The sequence below is a fragment of the Phaethon lepturus genome, unplaced genomic scaffold, assembly GCF_000687285.1.
Source record: "Phaethon lepturus isolate BGI_N335 unplaced genomic scaffold, ASM68728v1 scaffold4088, whole genome shotgun sequence".
Lineage (NCBI taxonomy): Eukaryota > Metazoa > Chordata > Aves > Phaethontiformes > Phaethontidae > Phaethon > Phaethon lepturus.
In genome coordinates, this window is record NW_010558122.1 from 39,905 (window position 1) to 58,250 (window position 18,346).

General features: G+C 35.5%; 1 protein-coding gene across 1 annotated transcript in view; it reads left to right on the plus strand.

Annotated features, from left to right (window-relative positions):
- Positions 1–18,346, plus strand: part of LOC104625340 (protein furry homolog-like) — a gene marked incomplete at its 3' end in the record, with an annotated part of 37,497 nt that overhangs the window by 16,116 nt on the left and 3,035 nt on the right. The window contains exons 5-13 of the mRNA XM_010292941.1: positions 147–243; positions 2,672–2,751; positions 3,267–3,347; positions 3,801–3,969; positions 5,050–5,142; positions 8,489–8,587; positions 15,814–15,917; positions 16,536–16,644; positions 17,628–17,714. Of these exons, the coding sequence (XP_010291243.1) occupies positions 147–243; positions 2,672–2,751; positions 3,267–3,347; positions 3,801–3,969; positions 5,050–5,142; positions 8,489–8,587; positions 15,814–15,917; positions 16,536–16,644; positions 17,628–17,714 (919 nt within the window). The remainder of the gene's footprint in view (positions 1–146; positions 244–2,671; positions 2,752–3,266; positions 3,348–3,800; positions 3,970–5,049; positions 5,143–8,488; positions 8,588–15,813; positions 15,918–16,535; positions 16,645–17,627; positions 17,715–18,346) is intronic.

Here is an 18,346-nt window from a genome sequence, read left to right on the forward strand (position 1 = left end):
ATGCTGCACCAAACCCCAAAGTCTGTCTAACCATCCATTTTATATATGTGTGCAACAATGATTGCATGAAAGACCTGTATACCACTTCTCTGCAATATTTGTGTTGTCTTGTGTATGATACGTGTGTTCTCATTTTCTTATTTTAGAGATGACCAACAACGTGAAAGAGATTATCTACTTGAAAGGAGAGACTTAGCTGTAGATTTCATTTTTTGTTTAGTTTTAATAGAGGTCCTAAAACAGGTAAGCTCTTTTGCTTTGGAAAACTTCTTTTAATCTTTTGCTTTTAATGGCAGTTTTGATAATCTCCTTTAAATTTTTATATTAAAAACTGGAACATATATATGGTGAGCATATGCAAGGCTGTAATTATACTTTCAGCTGCAGAAAGCCTCTGGCCTCCTGTCTTTTCTTTACGTGCCTGCATTATCTCAGTTCACATGTCACTAAGTCAAAGCTGCTGATGTACCACAAAAAGGAAGACTGTAAAAAATAATATTTTATTTATGTTCAGTACCTTTTGTCTGCTTAAACATTTTTGAAATACAATGCGAAATCATTGAAGGACAAGATCAAAATGTCTCTTTTTAAAAAAATTAGAAAGGGTATGTAATTTTGCTTGGCCTCGTAGTGTAGTGCTAGATGATGTCATGCACAATTTCTGTTAATATAAAATTTGCATTGGTGTATGGACAAGAGGATAGAATTTGGCATCAAGTAGCAGCACTTTTTTTCTCATTTTTTGAAAGGAAAAAAACATTACTGTAAGAAAGGGTTTGAAACACGAAGCACACTTAAGAAATTTCGCGTTTCAAATACTTAACTAGTTTGTCTTTTATGTGTAGGTACATGAAAATTAAACGGCTTTCCGTACAAAGTAGAGCAAGGACTATGGTTTAGTTTGCAAATAATTTGTAGGAGATTTGTTTGTGGTGTACAGCATGTTTGTGACACAGGGAAAAATGAAAACAGTAAAACAAAAGAGCTGCCTACCCTTCTCTGAGACACCGACCAATCATCCAAAGTGATATTCCTGTACTGCATGCACAGAGTTGCAGAGAACAATATTAAAACCATCAAACTCCTTATGTGTTAGTGTTTTACAGAACATCTTTAGTTCATGCTCTCTCCCTGCCTAAGCTTTCTATCAACGTGAAAGAGAAAGAGGAATAGAATAGATTGTTTAGGATTGCAGGGTTGTGTGGGTAGCATCTGTATTTTGAGCTGGTACTAGTTTTTCTGTTGAGTAGAGTACATGTTACCAGTGATTCAGATGTCAGGAAGAGAGGTGCCAAAGTTTTGGTCTTGAAGAGAGTTGGTGGTGACTCCTCTAATGCTTGGTGAGCCTCTCATGCTTGTACTCTGAGTAAGATAGGTATTTTTCTGATAAGGATATTTTCCTCTACTAAAGACCTGCAGTGGTCCACTAAACGTAGATACATCACTTAGGAGAATCCTTCGGTCAATTTAGTATTAAAAGTTATCCAAACGAGAGTTTCTATGTTCTGTCTGTGATGCGAATCTGCAATTAGGCAGTCAAAGCAAGCACAGAAAGGATGACTTTTTATCAATAAACATATTTACATTCACATTACATGCATCTTTCTGTCTTTCTGGGAGCCCTATCATTGTCTAATTCTTAGAAACTGGTTTTAGAGGGTGCAAAAGGTATGATCCAGCCCTTCCTGTAATATGCACAGAGCAACCATAGAGAGAGTGACAGACATTACCTATGTAGGAACAAAAATCTTTTGCTTAAATGGCTACATATTACTCGTTATATGAACGTGCATGTAAATAGCCAGTTCCAGTAACTGGAAGTTCTTGGACAAATAGCTTTCTTGATGCAGAAAACTATAAAATTCTCAGGTAGTAAGTGCTCGACTGTCTTAGCAGAGACAAGACAAGACAGTAATCTTTTCTTCTAATGTATTATAGTGAAAATCTTAATCACTCTTAAGCAGTAATATTTAGTCCCTACCTAAATTTCTTTGAAATTTATAAAGATATTATGACTTTATAATTATATATAGTGCTATTTTTAAAGAATACATTTGATTTTTAAGCAGATGTTTTCTTTTAAACCTGAGAAAAGTGGTGATATCAAAGAGAACCTCAGTAAAAAAGGGTCTTCTAGTCAATGCTTGGTTTTGGTTTCTCACCAAATTGTTTCTTACTGCTAGGAAGATTTTTCTATGTTTTGGCTGCTTTCATCTGCAGAAAGTCTAAAATGGAGATGATCATCTCTTCTGCATTCTTATTTTTTGGTTTTGTCTTCCTTTATATTGAGATGAATTGCATTTTGAGGTTAAATCTGTAATAGTAACGCCACACAAAGTAGAAAGTGTGGGAAGATGCATAGTTAACTTAGTGTGATATGTTTTGATGGCAAATTCACAGTGTTTGCATTACCGTTGTTTATTTTATTACAAATTTAATCCCTAAAAGCCAGTATGCAAAATAATTGGAGAGAATATCAATACAGATTGTGTAAATGTTCATATATCGCAGAATTAACTTGGTATCATATGCCAACAAAGGATGTGCCCTTTGACACTAGTGGGAGAGATTTCTACAGGGCATCTCACAGTACTGTTGAATTACTTAGTACAGACAGGCGTGTATATTTTCATGCATAGTTACATACATAGAAATGATATCTGCATTTCAGATACCTGTTCATCCAGTGCCAGATCCTTTAGTACATGAAGTTCTAAACTTGGCTTTTAAGCACTTTAAACATAAGGAAGGGTAAGTTTCACTTGTGTACTTTAAAATATTTTTCTGTGTATTACCAGTCTGTGCTGGGTTGTTGCGATTGTTCTCCTTTGCCTCACATGTAACATGATGGTGATAATACTGTAAACAAACACTGATTGGTATCTTTAAACTGAAAACATATCTTGAAATAACATAGCTGTGGTCAATATAATGTTGAGTTTATTTTGCTTAGAATATACAGAATGATTTGCATAGCCAGCCAGAGTAAGAGAAGTCCGAGTTTGGATAACCATAGTAAACTTCCTATGCAGAATATGTCTTTTATGGCTGCTCAATGAAACTACATCACTTTAGATGCCACCCATGCATTTTTATGCTTGACTTTAATTGTTTTTGTGGTAATAATCCACCTCGCTATGGAACAAATTCTGTTTGTAATAGAGAACACACATGGGATTTAGAAGAACAAACTGTATTTAACACCATCTCTTTTTTTTATTTTTTTCTTCTTTTTCTTTTTTCAAAATTTGTTTTCTTCTCCTTAGGTATTCAGGAACCAACACTGGGAATGTGCATATTATTGCAGATTTATATGCAGAAGTGACAGGGGTTCTTGCTCAATCAAAGTAGGTTCAGTCTCTGATTCTTCTTGCATTTGGGGAAAAATTACTCTAGACTTAAAGACTATTTAATATAGCAGTGTTTAGTAGTGACCCCAGTAACTAATCCCTTAAGTGTCAAGTGTAGTCAGGCATGTCTGTCCCATGTTCCAGTGCAATAAATTTGAACTAATCAAGAAATAATCTTTAGTACAACCCTGAATTTCTTTGTTGTAAACTTGTAGGTGCAGGGAAAGGAGGCCTGGTATCAGTCAACGGTTGTTGTTTAGTTAACGAGTATATTCTAATGTGCCGATCATCATAGGCACTTTTTAAAGTATCAGGGTTTATCTTGCTTGTGTTATCTTTTACTGTAGGTGCTGTTATCATTAACAGACTAAAGAAATCAGTTCAAAATTATAGACATCATGTAAAACCAACTGAGAATGCAGATAATGGCCATCTATATCCCTTGTTCAGGTTTCAAGCTGTTAGGAAGAAGTTTGTCACTGAATTAAAGGAACTGCGACAAAAAGAACAGAGTCCTCATGTAGTACAAAGTATCATCAGTTTGATTATGGGAATGAAGTTTTTTCGAGTAAAGATGTATCCCGTGGAAGACTTTGAAGCATCGTTTCAGTTCATGCAGGTAAATTAATATTACAGAAAACCGAAATGAACATAATTTTAAGTCATGAAGCCACAATGGTGCTAGGTGTGATAAGTCTCTCACTCTGCTTGTGCACCGTCCTTTATCCTTTTCTGTTTAGTTCGTAAGTTCTCAGAGATACGAATCATTTGTTTCTCTGCAGTTCGTGAGTACCTAGCATAATGAGAACCCATTCTCGATTGTCTCAGTAATGTGGCAAACCTGTAATATATGAATTTATTCAAGCCTAAATGAAAATGGGTAGCAATCAAATTATTTTCTTTCTTTATGAAAGCAGAGGGTTAAAGGAAAGTAGTTACTTGACATATCTTTTTTTTTTTAACAGCTGAGATGGCAAGAAACAGTTTTGTTTAAAAAACACTTCAGTTATTTTCAGAGAGACTTAAAGTCTCTTTGTTTGCTTCTCTTGATTGTGGATTAAAAATTGTCCTAATGAATAACTCACCCATTCTGCAGTAACTGAAGTTATTGCATCTTGGTCATAAATTTTATTAAAGCTATTTAACAGCTATTGACATTGATCTCCATCCTGAAACATAGGTGCTTTAGATTGTTTCCAGAGTTGTCAGTTTGGTATAGTGGAGTGTGCAAACCTGTATACAGATTATTTATTTCTCTCTAAAATTTTCTTTGCATCAAAGTCATCTTGAAAATGAAAATGGCTATATAAAAATAAAATATTATTTTCTACTAATTTCAGTAGAAAGAAGCATTTATTTTTTTAAATTTAAGAGTAATCTGAGGAAAAATGTGCATTTTTATATTCTCGGATATTCTGAGTACTCTTTATATTCTCAGTACTTTTTATGTACTTTCTAAATAGCTATCTGATGTTACAAATGGTCTCCTTTCCATTTCCTTTTAATTGCTGGAGAAACAGGTTTTAAAGTTTCTAATGTCTTGTAAAGTTGATACTGTCAAGGAATGTAAGACTAACTTAAACACATCGCATGTTTTAAATTCAAACTGGCAATTAATGTGATACTGCTAGTGGCTCTTACGGCATAGTGACATTTGTCATCTTTTTTCTAAATATTTTTCTAATGCTTTCTTATTAAGGAATGTGCTCAATATTTCCTGGAAGTAAAAGATAAAGATATAAAACATGCACTTGCTGGTTTGTTTGTGGAAATTCTCATCCCTGTGGCTGCTGTAAGTATTTATTTCACCCCTGCCCCCACTATTCCCCTCTCTTTCAGTTAGGCTCTAATTGTTAAAATTGCTTCCATTAATCCTCACAATATTACATTTCTACAGATTCAGAAAGACTATTAAGTAAATTACAAGTGCCTGCATAATCTTTTAAAGGGAAATGTGTCAGTGTGATTTGTGTATTAACTAGTTTCCAATCTCTTTTCAGAACTTTTTGAAACTGTCTGTTTTCTAGACCCTTTCATCACCAGAGCACTGTGTAATCTTATACTTGCGCTAAAAATTTGACATTTCCTTGGTTTAATATTTTTGTCACTCAAGGGTCTCATTGACTTTTCTTTATTGGCTGAAACCTGTTAAGTTCTTTCTAGGATAAACTGAGATATGTAACATTTTTACAGTCCGACAGGGGGAGTGCAAACCTCTGTGCAAGAAGGAAGAATGTAGGTTTTGGCTAATTAAATAAAAATTGTTTGTGGAGGTGAGTGTCCACTTGGTGTAATACTTCAAGTGGAAGAGCAGTCAATCATCTCCCATATGTGTTTTCAGTCTAAAGCCAGAAATTTTACTCAGCATCCGTGAACAAGGAAAAAATCTTGATATCATCACATGCTGGATGTACAGTACCTGTAATGCTGCTTGTGAGAATGCTTTTGGTCAAGGCAGGTTCTCCCCCTTCATCCCAGGCCGCTTTGCTTGGTTGTATAAAGCTTGGTCAACGGGTCAACAAGAAGTTACGGCAGCTCAGTATACCTCAAGTTGACCATTTACCACAAGCTCAGAAAGTTTCATTGTAGTAAGATGGATACTTGCTGTGATTGTTATCTAAAATGATAGTTGTATTAGCAAATGCAAGGCCACAGTATGTTCATCACACTGTCCCAAAAAATGGCAGGTCGTGGCTCCATAGGGGCATATCTTGCTATATATGGAGAACTGGGATGTGTAGATCCCGTTTTGTAGAATGAGATGTACAAAGATTAGCATGTTGGTTGGAGATCCCATCTAAACAAGCCTATAGGAGAAGAAAGATAAATCTCTGAATTCTGTGTCCTCTTTCAAACGGTCTGCCTTGCCTTGAGCTGCTGGGAAATGCTTCTCTCCCTTCCCTGGTCTCAGCCTTGTTTGTTTTGTTTTTTTTTAAAAATTAGGAGACAGTCTTTCTTCTTAAGGCATGACCACAAAGAGGTGGTGTTAGTAGTAGCTGCTTATTGACTGAAGTCTTGATTTTACCTGGGCATACTTACACTCTTCTAGAGAAGAATTTCTTGTCCTGTTAAAAGTGAACACGTTTGTTGTTTTGAACTCTGTAGCTACTTAGCAGTTGGAGGTAGGGTGCATAGTGAAAGTACTTACGTAAACACAAATATTTAGTTTGCAAAATCATAATTTAAATATAGTAAAAATGCCACATACGATAATGAGGCAGAAGCAGCATTTGAGAATTAAGACTATCTGGTAGCAACCGTGGAGGCACACGCACCGGCTGTGCAGAGCACACGTAGTGTTTTGTGGATCGCTTCCTCCAAGCATAGCCTGAATCAGCGCTTTAAACTGTTGGTGAGGGAGGCTTGATCCTTCCTTCTGACTCATTGAGTCTCTAATCGTTCCATACAAATGGAGCTTCTTAAATAGAAATGGAGAGCCCCATCCCAGATTGAGATGCTGTTGAGAGGGTTAGTCATTCTCTTGGAAGATGTGAGATGCAAGTCTGAATCTTTTTGAAGCAGTTGAAGGTACTGAATCTAGATTTTTCTGTATCCTGCTTAAGTGAGGAAGCTGTTGGGTTTTGGCACTGTGGCTTCTTTACTGTCGTTCTCGTGCTTAGTCATTCAGGCATTTTTAAGAATGATCTGATTTGGACCCTGCAGGTATAAGAGATGACAGCATGTTTTACAGCAGGGAAATTAAGGTTGATCTGTAAGCCCAAGATTATATCCCAAAGCAAAAAGTTGTGGTGCTGGCAACAACTGACTAATTTCTCATGTAGAGCTAACAGGGCACTGATCAACTTACAGTTTAAGAATAGCAAAAGATTAATAATTTGGCAATAGGTAGGAAGTGATTTAAAACATAACTACTTTCTCAGTTCTTTCTTTTTGGATTTGTACACATTACAAAAAGAGTTTATACAATATTCTTTTATGCTGCCCCATCATGAATATTTTCTTAGCAAGGTGGACATGACATACCTTCTAATAACTTTGAATAATAAAAACTAATGAAAAAATACCTTATATTTAGAGGGAAATTATTAGTATAGAGGATCTCTTCCAGGAAACCCAACACCCTACCCCCACCCACCTATTTGATAAATAAAGCAGAAACACAGTATAAAACAGTAGGCTGAGAATAATGTTTAAAAGGATCATAACAGGGATCCAGAAAGAAATCATAGAATCACAGAATCTTTGGGTTGGAAGGGACCTTTAAAGGTCATCTAGTCCAACCCCCCTGCAATGAGTAGGGACATCTTCAACTAGATCAGGTCTCTCAGAGCCTCCTTCCACCTGACCTTGAATGTTCTCCAGGGATGGGGCTTCTGCCACCTCTCTGGACAACCTGTGTTTCCAGTGTTTCACCACCCTCATTGTGAAAAATTTCTTAGTTATGTCTAGTCAAAATCTGTCCTCTTTTAGTTTAAAACCATTAGCCCTTGTCCTATCACAACAGGCCCTGCTAAAAAGTCTGTCCCCATCTTTCCTATAAGCTCCCTGTAAGTAAGAGACTTGCAGACATTTTGATAAAGAAGGTAGTTGCCTGGTTTGTGGAAGGAAGACTGTTCTGTATGTGAGGACAGAGTGGGTAACAGTGGTATAGGGCTCCATGTATCTGTTTCACTAATTCTGAAAGCTGAATAAAGGCAACTTACATAGTTGGTTGGCTGGTAATTCTGCGTATCATTTACTAAGTTTTTAGTTTTCAGAACTGAAGGACATAAAAGAAAAGGGGAGCATTAAAGAGGGGCACAGTGAAAAAGATACGGGTATTATTTTTTTAAACATATGAAATTATGCTTATAAAGAGTTTCAGTGTAGTTTTGTTAGTGGTGGCAAAACCTTTTTCTTCTTTAAGTAGGGAATATGGGATACATTATTAAAATAGTGGGGGTTTTTTTAATGGGTTTTTGGGTTTGGTTGGTTCTTTTTTTTTTTTTTAACTGTATGGTTGTAGTGTATGACATGATTTCTTATGCTTCTGTTTATATTTCTGATACACTCAAATACTTACCTAATGTGAGATTTAACTTTTTGAATGTTCTTGAATTCATGGACATGTTAATGTGTATTTAAATTGCCTTCTGTATAAACTTTTAAACCTCTTTATGTGTGTATTTTTTTAATAGGCTGTTAAAAATGAAGTGAATGTGCCATGTTTGAAAAATTTTGTGGAGATGCTTTATCAGACTACGTTTGAATTGAGTTCAAGAAAGAAGCATTCGCTGGTATTTTAAAGAAATATTTCAACTTCTCCATTTTGCTCATCTTAGACTTTTAAGCTAGCTATATGAGGAAAAGCTAACAGCTGTATTAATTTAAATTTTCTCAGTTCAAGTATAATTAAATTCACACTGTGTATGTGCATTTGCTGTAATTTTGATTTGTTTCTTTGTGCAAGATACGTGCTCTGTTACCTCACTTGTGAAGCGTAATCAACGTTGAAATCAACGCTTGGTTTTGATTATTTTAGTGGGTTTTAGCACAGAGTTGTTTAACGTAATGTCTGTTCTAAAAAGATCTTGCATTCAGGGAGTCTGTGTATTTGAATTATGATTAATTAAAAGATGGAAGTGTCAGATGATGTTTTCCAGCAAAATTAACAGCCTGTTAATAGCCCTGCTCTGCCTGTTTTTCCCTCTGCTCATACACTTTGTTTTTCTTTTTCCAATATTTTTTATTACCTCTTTCAGACGTAAATATCTATGGGGCTTTTTTCCTCTAAGACTGCATCTTAGCTTTTCCCCTATAACTGCATCTTAGCAAGGATTTAAATCCCTTATTAATGCAGTATTTGGTAATTCTTGATGACCATGACAGCCATGTTTCAAGTTGATTCACTTCACTTTGCTGGAAATGGAGAGTTAGATTTTGCATTAAAATTACCATATTCAGTAAATGCAAGTGAATTTAGACTTATTCTTGCTTACATGTTAGGGATGAGCTTTACTTTCTGGTATTCTGAGCATATAAACCATATGTCATTGTACATGGTTAATCTCCTTATGTAAGAATAGCATAAGGTAGTTGATGTTAGTATTCACAATGTAATTTTATTTATGAAGTCAGAAACATTGTTACATCAAGATTACAATTTACCTACTCATCCATATTGTTTAATTTTGCTCCATAACAAGATAATCTGCAGTCAGATTTGGTATTAATCACTGTTATAGATTCTATTAAAGTATGTGGTATTTAAACAAATCTTATGTTACTAAAGCAAAGCAAAGTCGTGCTAGTCTGCATATTCACAGACTTTATTAAATTGTGCTTCATTCCCTACAAGAAGTAGACCTTGAGTAGAAGTAACATTTCTGACAACCTAAAGTCTGCCTCAGTTTTTACTGAGTTGATGATGTTTTTTCCTGAGTATTCTTCTTGGAGGCATCTCCCTCTCTCAGTATGTAGGACCCCATGAATTGAATCATGTTGTTGCAGGGAAGGAGCGAATATTGTGCGAAGGGTGAGATGCGCGCTCAGTCTTTGTTTGAGATCAGGCCTCGCTAGAGGATGAGCTTCACCCTGGTCCCACTGCCCTGGTCGTTACACCATGAGCTCTTACAGTGCATAGGTTATACCCAGGACACCGTGCCTGGCATCCATGTCCTAGTGCAGGGGAAAGACTGCCCTGCAGTGCTAAAACTGTGAGAGTGAGAGACAAGAACCAACTGTGTGTCTCACTCTCAATGTAGAAGACTTGTGAGGTCTGCAAAGAGCAATTTGATCAATTCTTTTTCCCCCCTACTCATAGGCTTTGTATCCATTGATCACCTGCCTGTTGTGTGTCAGTCAGAAACAGTTTTTTTTAAATAACTGGCACGTTTTCCTGCAGAACTGTTTGTCACATCTAAAGGTAAGAATCCTTTTCAATTCAGGAACTATTGCAAATCGATAGCATTTATTCCAATATGTTCTCAGTATTCTCATTGCCAAATAAACAATGCATATTTGGCTGTTTAAAAGGACACTGTGAAATATTTATTTTCAAAAATTAAATGTCTTAAGTCTCCATTAGTATTAAACTTATTACTAAGTTTTTGTGATGCTGTGTAATGCTGGAAATAGATGTGGCCCCCTTGGGGACTGTCAGTTTTATAGAATCAAATCTGCAGGATAAGTATCTGCTAATAAATGCTATTTATGTCAGAGAAAGTACAAACTGTAATGCTTCATGTGCAGATTAAATGTGAGAAAGTAAGTGGTTTGTCTACTCCTCTAAGTAGAATGTATAGTAAGTGCAAAATTTCTCTTGTTCACTTGTTGAAGGAATAGAAAACTAATTGGGTGTCCAGAAAAGAGATTATATTTACAGCCTGTGATATATATTTTTCCAAATAAAAATTACAGTGTCCCTTTAACTCATGGCTTCAGTCGATAGCATTGTAAACATGAGTTGGTTGATAAAGAGATCAAGATACTTAGAAATTAGGGATTTGTTTTAGGACTTTCTTGTAGCATTAATTGTTGTACGTGTTCCTTCCTTAATTGTGATTAACATAGTTCATGATTTTGCCTAATGTATTGATTTTGGTAATTTTAATAAATTCTTTGATCCGCCTTCACAATATTCATTCTGGTTAGGTATGACTGACAATTCTGAAGCTTATTAATCAAATACATAAACCAGCATGAAGTCAAAAGGAAACAGGTTTAGCTGCTTGCATTGTATTTTAAGGGTCATTTTATTTTCATGACATCTTTCACACTTTCCTGTTGCTTGTTGGGTTTTTGTATATTTTTCATCTAACATTGCAGTTCTTTTTGCAATATTTACCTTTTTGTTTTGTTGTTTATTTTGCTTATGGAGGCTGCTTTTGCTTTTGTTTTTAAAGCTTTTAAAAAAATTCTTACAATCTAGGAGTTGCATTTTTCTGGCATAATGTCCATTGCTGATAATGGATGTATTAAAACTGTAAATGCCAGTGAGTTTAACTGGTAGTTGCTGAGCATGCATTTTCAATTTTACTTAGTTTTGTTAACCACTAACAGCTTAACACGTTTACTGTAAGGCTCTATTCAGCAGAAATTCTACATACGAATTTCTGCAATCAGAATTTACCGTGTTATGATGTTGTGCCATCAATGAGTTATTTAGAATATTTTGTGGCTTGGTTTAGTTTGGCCTACCAAATACTATTGGTTTTTTAGGTGCCTACCTTCTTCAGAAACTTTGTTGAGTTTAATCTTGAAAAATACACCCCCATTGTCCTCATGTGTCTTATGAATTAATGTATTCCTTTGTTTCTGAAGCTAATTAAATGCATGCCCTCTATAATAAGTAATCTCATTAATTTATAAATCTGAACTTCACAGCAGTTTAGTCTTCTAGAGTTCCCCTTCCCCATTTTATTTCCTGATTTCCTAATGACTAAAGTTATTTTACTTGCCGTTTCCTAAATATGTAAAATGCAATAAGGATTCCAAATCCATTGTCTCTCTTGTCTTTGTTATTTAACACAGTAATTTTGAGAGTTACTGGGAGATTCTTTACAGTACTGAAAAGGTTCATCTGCCCCTATTATATTAGTTAAAATTAACAAATTAACGGTTGAAATAACACCACCACTTAGACTCTGTCGCAGGGATATTCCATGAAGAGTACAGGCCCATTAGCAAGTCTCCAAGAGGTAACGTAGCTCATGGATTCATGGCACTCACTTTATTCCCTGGTGCGAGCTCTTACCTAGCAATGAACACCATGGGGTCACACTTTGGTGACAGAAATAAGCAACGCTGGGTCAGTGTTGTACAATGTTTTGCTTACTTTTTTGACTACTATTTTGCATAGACTAATTGTAGCAGGTTTGTGAGAAAGCTGATAGATTCTTGGATGAAGCCGAGTTATTGTGCTATCCTTACCACCTCTTCTGGGGAGAGGAAGGAACCTTTAAGAAAGCTGCTGAAATGGGAGAGCAAAGTGTCTATCATTCTGGACCACTGTTGGGTGGAAAAGAATAATTTTTTTTCACAGTTTAACCTTAGTGTCTGTTACCACAAAACCTTGAAAGTTGGAGGAACGCTTTCTGCCAGTATAGCAAAACCTGTATTTCTACTGAATAGAGACCTTACTAGACAGCTGTCTGTTGTTTTTGTGCTTTTTTTTCATCTAACATGCATGTGCCTTCCATTCTCATGTTTGTTATGTTTTGCTGTCTCACATTGCTTTATTTAGATGCCATCTAACAACAGTATCAGAAAACAAATAGAAACACTGCAGGTGAGTTAATATGTTGTTACAACTCAGTGAAACGTTGCTTTGTCTCATGTAAATACTTCGTTTTGGTTTTTATGTTAATTGTTGTATTTTGTGCTTTCCTTTCTTTGTAGAATAGATGTTAGTACTCTTAAGAAGCAACAGGACTAAGAATAGCTAATGTTTCAAAGATTTTTTTTCTTGCCAGGGCGTAAAGGAGAAAGATCAGAAAATTATCTAATATCAGTTTTTCCTTGGGGGTGGAAATGTGGCTTTGTGAGATTGAGTATCAATAGCACAGCTGGTTTCCCTGAACAGCGGTGCATGTTTCCACTGGAAGTAAACTACCTATTTGGATGTATGTTTTTTTCTGTTAATTCATTTCAAAAAATGTCTTGCATGCAAACAAACCTGAAAACATTTTCACAATAAAAAAATGTGAAACTGATTTACTATAACAACTTGCAGTGCACTAACTTGAAAGACTTTTACACTGTTGGTTTTGCAGGTTTTAAAAAGTAGAAATTGTTTTAGTTCAGAACAGAAGAAAAGTTTAACACCAGTGTTAAAAAGTAAGTCACTTCAGTAAGTGACTACATTTGACTAACATGGGAAAAATGCTATTTTGTTTCTTGCTTTCATTGAGCTATGTTTTATTGATTCGTCTTAATGTGTCATGTAAGACCACTGTAGATTTGCTCTTACTTTTTTGTTTTGTGACAGAGATACAGGTCTTGACAGCTTATTCCATAGTCTGCTGATAGAATTTATGTTAAAAGTTTAGGACTTTAAACAAAACTATGTTTGAAAAAACCCCAGAGAGAGTGCTTTAAAATCTGACAGGCATCAGCTAAAAAGGCTGAAATTCAGCCAGGTTGGTGAACTGTGTAGCCATATATACTGTATTCTAGTTGCAGTAATCTCAAAAAGGAAAGGAAATACTGACATATTGATACTGAGTATACAAGAAGTGTGCCATTAATTAGACCCAAAAAGCCGTTTTCTTCTAGAATATTTGTTTAGTCACTAGTTATAGGAAGAAATAAGGAAAATTTTCAGTGCTTAAGAAATTGCAAGTATTGCTGTATTTATTTTGTAACCCTTTTTAAAAGGTGAATGCCTCCTTATACATTCTTTTTTACAAAGAAGCAAACTTTGTCATAACTAATCAGAAGTAGCTATATTGGATGACAAACCTCCTTGTAGATGGAAAGTTGTTAACACATTGTAAAATATCTGCTATCTAAACCATATTTTTGATTAGATGATTGAAAGCCAACAGTAATTTTTTTGTTTTCTTTTGGACTTGTAAATTAAGCTCCACTTTGGAACGTCAGAAATAAGAAAATTGAAGTGTTACTTAGTTCTGGACACCACATTTCAGATAGGCTTTGATAATGCATGTACCAATGAATTCACTAGCCTGCTTTAAACATGAAGAACTGTTGGCATGTAGATCAAATATGATGAGTAATAGTACCATGGGTTTTTGCTGTTTAAGTTAAGTGAAAGCAAAGCTATCACAGTCTCACCCTCTCAGTACAATTATGAGAGTTTGCTTCTTCCTCACAGTAGCACTGCTGGTAGGTTAACTGGACAGCAGGACAGTTACCTGCCTGAACACTAACCAGGGACAGGTGTAACTTTCTACTGGTTAGATTTTGTCCAGATCACCTTCCCAAATTTACCCACTGCCTAGTTGCAGGTGTGCTCATTCAGAGGCGATGGCAGGAACACATTGTTGAGTGTGAAGGGAGGGTAGAACAGCATTGTCACAGATGTAGATTGGATTACGCTATTCTCTCTAATATTCTGATAAACAGTCATGGATGTTATTTGTCTGTGAAGTACCACTTTTACGTCTGTGATTTTGTGGTAGGCTTTTCGCCTTTCTTAAAGCAAGCTGCTGCCAAAAACAATAGTCCTGACCCACCCGTGTTAAAGCCATCCAAATTACTCTCCTTTGTGTAATCGATTGCACAGACATGGCCATGAAATTGTTTGGATCAATTTAGTGGTGTGAGTTGGACTTTCTTACTGCTAGAATCAATGCAGTGGGAGCAGTGAGATTGTGGAGGAGGAGACCAAGACTGAGACCATCTCTTTTTGAACAGTATGGCCTTAGATCCACTTACACCCTTTGTGAAATTGCACTCCACTTGCCCTGGGAGGACAAAGTACTCTCCTGTTCTGACTCATTAGCTTGTGGCAGAGGTCGCAAAATGTGAAATTATTTAGGTTCGAGTCATCATACAGATATGTCTTGAAATAGAGAGGCTTCACTGGAGATGAGGAAGGTGTGGTTTTGGGGTTCTTTGTTGTGTTCTTTTTGTTTGGGTTTTTTTTTTTTTATACCTAGAGAATGCCTAAAAAGATGACAACTGGAAATCATTTATTCTGTTCATAAACTCATACTTATGGCCAATTCCGAGAATCTTGTGGGACACTTCAAGCTTATAAATACACCAAGAATCCCTAGTTGGAAAGGGATTGCTGGAGTTGGTATGAAGAATGTTAGTTACTTTATATTTTACACAGTTTAAGAGGTAGGAGGAGCAAAGCTAAACTCCTGGTAGCAGCTTTAAGACAAAAAATAATTGTTTTTCATACAGTGCATAATTTCAACTGAATTATGCCACAAGATTTTATATTAATTCAAGAAAAAGCTAGCTTAATTGTTAAAGTAAAAACCCATTGGAAGTGAGTAAACACTAATACAGCCCACATGAAATGGCTAAGTTGGGTGAAGCCTGGAGCACACACCCGGAGAAGCATCCTTGTGTGCCTGCCCTGTTTTGCATTCTTTTCTCCTGCACCTGCTACTGTCTGCTGTCATAAGCTGAATGATGGACTTAGACTTTGTGCCTGATTCAAAGCAGCTACTCCAATGTTTTAGGCAAAGTTTAAGTTAGTTTGTTCTAAAGTAGGTATTCGTTACCAATGGCTTTCTGAGAAAAGTTCTTAGAAGCAATAAACTCCTGGTGTTCATCTCAAGAGGAGTGTCTGCTTTTTAGTTACTTCTCTGCTCTTGGAGTGAAAGATGTGTAAAATAATCTGGAATTACTAGTTAAATATTCAGGTGGTATTGGCAATACAGGGTTGTTTTTATGAAGACATATTAAAACTTGTAGTTAGTATTAAACGCATCAGTTTTCATTGTTAAAAGATTTGAAAATATTCTCAAATGTCGAGAGTAATAATAGAATTTTTTGAGTGTCTCACAGGCCACAGTAACTGTATTTTTCATTTATTTTACAGAATAAAGATCCAAAAATGTCCCGAGTTGCACTGGAATCTTTGTATAGGTTATTGTGGGTTTATGTTATTAGAATAAAATGTGAAAGCAACACTGTAACTCAAAGGTAAGTTCATTATGAAAAGGATTTTAAACTGTTGATCGGTGGGGACTTTTTCACCCTAGTACTATCACAAGAGATCTTGAAGCCAGCTCAGGGATAGTCTAGTCAGGTAAACAGGGGAAGAAAGACTTCATCTTAATAGAGAAAAGCAAAAGAACATGATTAATCTGATGAGGAGAAAAAATAGAGCCTACAATTGTCTTTGTAGGGATATGTGGGGATAGAAGAGGGCAGGGAGACAAGAAGCAGGAAGTGTATTAAAGTTAAGAGGCACTAATGGTACCAGAACAAATAGGATGTGATGTGGCCATCATGAAGTATGGGCTGTAAATTAAAATATTTTCTTTATAAATTAGCATCATGAGTATTTGGAATAGTCATTCAGATCTTCCCCTCCTCATGAGTATTACTAACTATTTTAAAGCTGGATCTTGGTCACTTTATAAATGAACCCGTGATCCTGTTGCCTGTGATAGTAGGTGGTCCTATCTGTCATATGCTTCTGTATTATTTAGTAGTAACCCCCCCACTCTTCCAGATTTGAACTGTAACATCTATGCTATTATACAAAGTTATTTTTAAAAGTTTTTTTTTATTTCTTTTTGTTCTAAATTCTTGTAGCCGTCTCATGAGCATTGTATCAGCACTTTTTCCAAAAGGATCACGTAGTGTGGTCCCACGAGACACACCTCTGAATATATTTGTGAAGATTATTCAGTTCATTGCTCAGGTAAGAATACATCTAGGTAGAGCTATCAGAGCAGGATGAACGTTATTTTGAAGAAATGTAAATTTAAGGTTAGTTTTTAAAAATATTTTCACTAAATTAATGGTCATATCTTGAATAGAATTTCCTCAAATAGGTATAACAAATGAAATGACTCATTCTGTTTCTACTAGTGGCCACATTATTTTAATTAAACTTCAAGAGCTGTTGTGTATGGACGTTATGACGATTAATATTTACATTTGTATTGCACTGTGATGTGTGTGTATATATGTAAAAACACACTAGCACAATTAGTATATGCCATTATAATATTTTTATAAGGGACAAAGCATTCAAACAGTAATATCCACTTATATTTAGCCTGGAGACTAGGCTCTCTAATCAGAAAAAAAGTGCAATGCATCCAGTAGTGTGTAGTTAGTATTGCACTATGATTTATATTCTTTTAGATGCTTCCGTTGTCTTAATACCAAAATGCAGGATAGGATCTCACAAGATAAACTCTCGTTCATCTATAACCTTGTAGATTAGAGACATGTTTTCCTGTCTTAAGGTAGCTTGTCTGTGCTTCAGCTTCTGGTCTGATGATCTGCTTCTGGTCATACAGGGATGAGGCAGGCCACACAACCCTTCACTGTTTATATTTGTTTTCTAGGGCTCCTCTTTTTATCACTAGTTTTTAGTTGTCTAAAACAGTCCAGCTCATTTGTAGAAATGTGTTTGATGTGAGCAGAATTGTCTGGGAATTTTTTCAGGAGAAATGGTTCAATCATATCAGGGGATGAACTCTGTTGAATTGTACTATATTTAAAAAAGAACTTTAAGTCATAAGAATAGGGAAAAAGGGATATTTGAAATACCTTTTTATTTTTAGTTTTTAAAACTTTTAAGACATGATACATAGACCTGTGAAAAAACAAGAAATTAAACTATGCATAATTAACAAAAAAAAGATGATCATATCAATCTATTTTCCTTTATAGGAACGCTTGGATTTTGCAATGAAAGAAATAATATTTGATCTTCTTAGTGTTGGAAAATCGCCTAAAACCTTCACTATTAATCCAGAGGTAAAAAAAAGCTCATTACTTGCATGCAGCGAGAACAGGACATTGGGGTTTTTTGGGGGGGAAATGGGTTAAGTATTTTTGATCCAGGATGAAAGAAGATTAATGAATATCTGAAGGGGTGTTCTGCTAAAACTAAAGAATTAATTGTAGTCATGCACAATTGCTGTTTCATTTCCCGTGAGTAAACTAGCAGCAGTACTACAGTTCAGACTAATTTCAGTAATAATTTCAGTAAGTATGTGTAAAATTTTGTTACAGTATAACTGTAAAACCTTTTTTCAGGGAAGCTGTACCTAGCTTTTATGGTTCAAGACCCAATCTAACAGATGAGATGTTTAAACAATGTCTGTCTTCAGTGTGTCTTTCTCGAGATTCATATTAAGTGCTCTGTACTATAAAATATTTGGTCTATTCGCCTGTGTCAAGTCAGTTAACTGAAATCAGAGTTGTGAGGAGGCACTGAAAGCTTCAACTTTATTCTTGTTAGTTTCTTTACCATATTATGTAACATTTAAATAATGCCTGCCCTACTGGAGCCATACTGCTGTCTGTTTAAAAGAGGAGAAAAATGCAATTTGTGTTTTGCCTCATCTGTGTTGCTTCAATGTTCTAATGTCTTTTGTTTTCTCTTT